The sequence below is a fragment of the Coregonus clupeaformis genome, chromosome 34 (assembly GCF_020615455.1).
Source record: "Coregonus clupeaformis isolate EN_2021a chromosome 34, ASM2061545v1, whole genome shotgun sequence".
In the NCBI taxonomy this organism is placed as follows: domain Eukaryota; kingdom Metazoa; phylum Chordata; class Actinopteri; order Salmoniformes; family Salmonidae; genus Coregonus; species Coregonus clupeaformis.
This window is the reverse complement of record NC_059225.1, coordinates 27,097,364-27,104,083: the sequence shown is the minus strand read 5'-3', so window position 1 is coordinate 27,104,083 and position 6,720 is coordinate 27,097,364. Positions and strand designations below refer to the sequence as shown.

General features: G+C 42.3%; 1 protein-coding gene across 1 annotated transcript; it reads left to right on the top strand.

The window, feature by feature from the left end:
* Nucleotides 1–1,172: 1,172 nt before the first annotated feature.
* LOC121549536 (melanocortin receptor 4-like) lies at nucleotides 1,173–2,168 on the top strand. The gene has a single exon (XM_041861334.2). The coding sequence runs from the start codon at nucleotides 1,173–1,175 to the stop codon at nucleotides 2,166–2,168; it is 996 nt and encodes a 331-aa protein (XP_041717268.2).
* Nucleotides 2,169–6,720: the final 4,552 nt, after the last annotated feature.

Below are 6,720 nucleotides of genomic sequence, written 5' to 3'. Positions count from 1 at the left end.
TAACATAGATGAATAGGGTAAACTTTTAAGTATATTTTCTGACACCCTACAGTCAAATGTTGGCACCAGTAGAGTAGCTATCTAGCTATTTTAACCACTCCCCTCTGCATTCTCACCTTCTCTGATGTTGGTTACAAGGTTGGTATTATTTAAATTAGGTAAGAGAATATCATGTTACCATTGGTTAAATTTAGAGTTAAGGTGATGTCACCTTGTCTGCTTAATAATGAATCCGTGTTTGACATGGGGGAAGGGACCAGTAACTTTATGATCACACTTTATCAATGTAGCAGCAACAGTCATTTTTCATACTTTGGTCATCATACTTTGATCTGGTTTCATCCAAATATCATCCAATTGAATGAAAAACATGTTTTTGACTGTTCATGAACTTAAAATCTGTTGTGCCTTGTGTTTTTATCAACACCATTATGACAGCTTGCCCCACCCTCCTCTTGTGAACTGATTGGCGGACAGGGCTGGGTGGGAGGGGCTGTGAGGAGGTGCGCATTTGACTGTATAACACTGGAAGGAGAGGGAAGAGATTCTGTAGTCTGCAAAGTGATCTGCCTGCATGCACACAGTGTGTTCTGCTCCGCTCCGCTCTCGACATCTCTGAGGTTCAGACTCCTGTCACTAATCATCTCAGCTCTTGTTCTTTCATTCTCTGCCATGCTCTCTCAATCCGTTGCTTTCTTTATCTTCAATCCTTCTCTCTATCCTTGTCTCCATTTTGCCGTTCTGTTTTACACACTTTTTACTTCATCTCTCTTTTTATAATCTCTGAATTTGGCGTTCTCCATTCACTACCTGTCTCATTCTATCATCTCTCTATTTTCATCCTTTCCCTCATCACCCCTCTCTTTCTTTTCCTTTCTTTCTCCTTCTTCTTGGAGGCTGCCAGTTGATAGCAGAGAGAGTGCCAGGGGCTAAGGAACGCTAATATCAGCAGATGTCTGGAGAAAATGACTGCTTGATCTGTTGGGGGGCTGGCTGAGGCAAAAGAGAGGATCTGGGATTTATTCTGCTTTCCACCACCTGCCCGGCGCAAGACTCTGACTACATCCACTGTGCTGTTCCTTCACAGCATTGAAGACAAAAGAACAACAGAATGGGGAGAGTAATGTTTCACTAAAACACTACAAGAACCAAATAAGATAACTAATAACGACATGATGAATGCCACAGACCACCAAGGGTTGATCTCTGTGGGCTATACCAGGAACCTCAGCACTGCTGGGACTCTGGGAACCCTCAACAAAGACTCCTCAACGGGATGTTACGAGCAGCTCCTCATCTCTACCGAGGTCTTCCTCACACTAGGGATTGTCAGTTTATTAGAGAACATCCTTGTGATTGCCGCCATCATCAAGAATAAGAACCTCCACTCTCCCATGTACTTATTCATCTGTTCTTTGGCTGTGGCCGACATGCTGGTCAGCGTCTCCAACGCCTCCGAGACCATCGTCATTGCCCTGATCAACGGCGGCAACCTGACCATCTCCGGGTCGCTCATAAAGAGCATGGACAACGTGTTCGACTCCATGATATGTAGCTCACTGCTGGCGTCAATCTGTAGTCTCTTGGCCATCGCCATAGACCGCTACATCACCATATTCTACGCGCTGCGCTACCATAACATTGTGACGGTAAAAAGAGCGCTGGCGGTAATCGCGTGCATCTGGTCGTGTTGTGTGGCGTCGGGCGTGCTCTTCATTATCTACTCTGAGAGCACCACGGTCCTCATCTGCCTCATCACCATGTTCTTCACCATGCTGGCGCTCATGGCCTCGCTCTACGTCCACATGTTCATGCTGGCCCGCCTGCACATAAAGAGGATCGCCGTGCTGCCCGGGAATGTGCCCATCCACCAGCGTGCCAACATGAAGGGCGCCATCACCCTCACCATCCTCCTGGGTGTGTTCATAGTGTGCTGGGCTCCCTTTTTCCTCCACCTCATCCTCATGATCTCCTGCCCCAGGAACCCCTACTGCGCCTGCTTCATGTCGCACTTCAACATGTACCTCATCCTCATCATGTGTAACTCTGTCATCGACCCACTGATCTACGCCTTCAGGAGCCAGGAGATGAGGAAGACCTTCAAGGAGATCTTCTGCTGGTACAGCCTGCCAAACCTGTGTGTGTGCGAGCTGCCCGGGAAATATTGAACTACCGAACAGCTGGGCATCTGTCAGAGACCCAGTAAGTGTGACAACTGCTGAGTTAGCATCTGCCACTGTGTCTCCTCACGTGAAAGAGCTGAGAGGTTGTATAGGCTACATTATGGTGTAACAGTGTAAATAAGATAATATGTCTTTATTGTCACATACACCAGATAGGTGCAGTTTAAATGTGTTGTTTTACAGGGTCAGCCACAGTAGTACACCCGTGGAGCAAATTAGGTTTAATTGCCTTGCTCAAGGGCACATGGACAGATTTTTCACCTTTATCGGCTCAGGTATTTGACCCTTCGGTTACTGGCCCATCCGTTAGGCTACCTGCCGCCCATGTACATTATGGTGTAACGACTACAGTACGGTGGAAGTGGAGGTGACAACTGCTGAGGTGGCATCTGCCTCCCCTCACATGAAAGAAACCGCCTGATTGTGATTGGTGAGGACTGATTTACCCTCGTCCTGCCTCGTGCTACAGGACATGGCTGTAAATTATTCAAAAGTGGTTCCTCTAAATCGGTTCTGGTTACCATGGCTCAGGTTGCTGAGGAAGTAGGTTGGTTTACATACACCCTGAACAAAAACACAACAGAAATCACATCCTTTCTCTTCAGCACGATCAGGCATATTTTTGTCATGAAAAATGCTGTTTTTAAAGTAACTGAACCATAATCTGAGAAGACACCGTATGATGACGATATGAGAAAGATATATATATTTAAAAGAAGATAGATATTGAATATCTTCTTACACACTATAGTGTGCAGCTGCCTACACACATAGTATTTTTGAAGGATAACATATAGCACTTAAATTGCACACTATATCATACTCAGAGTTTGAAAGATGGAAAGCTTCCTTCCTTATCAAAAACATTCTGTAGCTATTGGACATTGTGAGCAAACTGTATAGGATTCTATTTTACATAAACATCCAAACACACAGTGCTTTGTAGAATACATTCACAGCAGCATAGATGAACACTTTAAAGTCTCCTCTGACCCATAAAATCATTCAAAGCTGCACCAATTTTCAATATAAATCCACAAGAATAAAGAGGAATAGCTGATAGGCAGCGGAGAGCCACAAAAAGCATGCAAAGTCAATATCCCCGTTTATAAACACAGGGTCGCTACAGTTATTGTTATTTGTGGTCGTAACCATTATTTTTCAGTTCATTCAATGAGGGGGGAGGGTGTGCATTTTTTTTTTACAGTACAAGGGGAGAGTTATGTAAAACTGTTCTTTACGTTCCGTCTCTAAAACAAGCACTTATTGAAATGACTTGTGTTGAGAATAAAGACTGTCAGGGGAGTGAAATGTCATTTGCTTAAAACCTACCTATACTGCTTTAAAAAAAGAAGATTTTGTGGATAAGTGCATTTAAACAGGCACACTTACATGACTAAGACATACTCTCATCGATATGTAAAATTCATCCTCAATATGCATTTATCAAGTGCTTGGATAATAATTTGCAGTGTACAGTGTGCATTTAACTTCTTATCTATGAATGTCTATTTTGCTCATATTTATATGTATCTAAAGTTGAAACAATGTGAATATCTGTTTTTATGTTTATATCATGTCGTTTGTTGTTGTGGCCTTCAATAATTTGCACTGTGATATAAAAGAAAAGTGACGGTGTTATGTAGGTAAGGGACAATGCCGTCATTCTGTACATTACCTTGGAAATAATGGACGACCACCACGTCCCTTCGTGAAGTACATTTTCAAAGGTAATGTACAGAACGGAGATGTTTATTCTGCTTATAGCACGTGCCAACAAACAATACTAAAGCACACATTTACTGGTAGAAATAACGTTTTCAATTCTATTTTCATTTTGATACTAAGTTAATTTTGGGTACTAAGCTCACATATGGAATTGTTTTAAGATGGTCATACCATGGATAATTTAGGTATTTGATTTTGAATTTGAATTTGAGAAACCCTTTAGGTATCCAAAAATATATGAAAAAAATGATTTGATAACATATTGAAATTGGCCCTTACTACTATAGCCCATAGAAGTGTGCATAGCTGCAAGTGCATAGCTGCATTTGTGTTATTTAAGTTGTTTTCTAGTGACATTAATTTGGATACATCCATAACAATGAGCTGATAATGTGTGATTTTGCCTGGCATAGAAAAGTTTGCCTTCTTTTTTATTTAATTTATTTCACCTTTACAGTGGGGGAAAAAAGTATTTAGTCAGCCACCAATTGTGCAAGTTCTCCCACTTAAAAAGATGAGAGAGGTCTGTAATTTTCATCATAGGTACACGTCAACTATGACAGACAAAATGAGAAAAAAAATCCAGAAAATCACATTGTAGGATTTTTAATGAATTTATTTGCAAATTATGGTGGAAAATAAGTATTTGGTCAATAACAAAAGTTTCTCAATACTTTGTTATATACCCTTTGTTGGCAATGAAACAGGTCAAACGTTTTCTGTAAGTCTTCACAAGGTTTTCACACACTGTTGCTGGTATTTTGGCCCATTCCTCCATGCAGATCTCCTCTAGAGCAGTGATGTTTTGGGGCTGTCACTGGGCAACACAGACTTTCAACTCCCTCCAAAGATTTTCTATGGGGTTGAGATCTGGAGACTGGCTAGGCCACTCCAGGACCTTGAAATGCTTCTTACGAAGCCACTCCTTCGTTGCCCGGGCGGTGTGTTTGGGATCTTTGTCATGCTGAAAGACCCAGCCACGTTTCATCTTCAATGCCCTTGCTGATGGAAGGAGGTTTTCACTCAAAATCTCACGATACATGGCCCCATTCATTCTTTCCTTTACACGGATCAGTCGTCCTGGTCCCTTTGCAGAAAAACAGCCCCAAAGCATGATGTTTCCACCCCCATGCTTCACAGTAGGTATGGTGTTCTTTGGATGCAACTCAGCATTCTTTGTCCTCCAAACACAACGAGTTGAGTTTTTACCAAAAAGTTATATTTTGGTTTCATCTGACCATATGACATTCTCCCAATCCTCTTCTGGATCATCCAAATGCACTCTAGCAAACTTCAGACGGGCCTGGACATGTACTGGGGGACACGTCTGGCACTGCAGGATTTCAGTCCCTGGCGGTGTAGTGTGTTACTGATGGTAGCCTTTGTTACTTTGGTCCCAGCTCTCTGCAGGTCATTCACTAGGTCCCCCCGTGTGGTTCTGGGATTTTTGCTCACCGTTCTTGTGATCATTTTGACCCCACGGGGTGAGATCTTGCGTGGAGCCCCAGATCGAGGGAGATTATCAGTGGTCTTGTATGTCTTCCATTTCCTAATAATTGCTCCCACAGTTGATTTCTTCAAACCAAGCTGCTTACCTATTGCAGATTTAGTCTTCCCAGCCTGGTGCAGGTCTACAATTTTGTTTCTGGTGTCCTTTGACAGCTCTTTGGTCTTGGCCATAGTGGAGTTTGGAGTGTGACTGTTTGAGGTTGTGGACAGGTGTCTTTTATACTGATAACAAGTGCAAACAGGTGCCATTAATACAGGTAACGAGTGGAGGACAGAGGAGCCTCTTAAAGAAGAAGTTACAGGTCTGTGAGAGCCAGAAATCTTGCTTGTTTGTAGGTGACCAAATACTTATTTTCCACCATAATTAGCAAATAAATTCATAAAAAATCCTACAATGTGACTTTCTGGATTTTTTTTCCTAAATTTGTCTGTCATAGTTGACGTGTACCTATGATGAAAATTGCAGGCCTCTCTCATCTTTTTAAGTGGGAGAACATGCACAATTGGTGGCTGACTAAATACTTTTTTTCCCCACTGTATTTAACCGGGTAAGCCAGTTGAGAACAAGTTCTCATTTACAACTGTGACCTGGCCAAGATAAAGCAAAGCAGTGTGATAAAAAACATCAACACAGAGTTACATATGGGGTAAACTAAACATAAAGTCAAAAATACAACAGAATATATATATATATATATATATATACAGTGTGTGCAAATGTAACAAGTTATGGAGGTAAGGCAATAAATAGGCCATTGTGCAAAATAATTACAATTTAGTATTAACACTGGAATGATAGATGTGCAAGAGATGATGTGCAAATAGAGATACTGGGGTGCAATTGAGCAAAATAAATAACAATATGGGGATAAGGTAGTTGGGTGGGCTAATTTCAGATGGGCTGTGTACAGGTGCAGTGATCAGTAAGGTGCTCTGACAACTGATGCTTAAAGTTAGTGAGGGAGATAAGAGTCTCCAGCTTCAGAGATTTTTGCAGTTCGTTCCAGTCATTGGCAGCAGAGACCTGGAAGGAATGGCGGCCAAAGGATGTGTTGGCTTTGGGGATGACCAGTGAGATATACCTGCTGGAGCGCATACTACGGGTGGGTGTTGCTATGGTGACCAATGAGCTAAGATAAGGCGGGGATTTGCCTAGCAGTGATTTATAGATGACCTGGAGCCAGTAGGTTTGGCGACGAATATGTAGTGAGGATCAGCCAACAAGAGCGTACAGGTGACAGTGGTGGGTAGTATATGGTGCTTTGGTGACAAAACGGATGGCACTGTGATAGACAACATT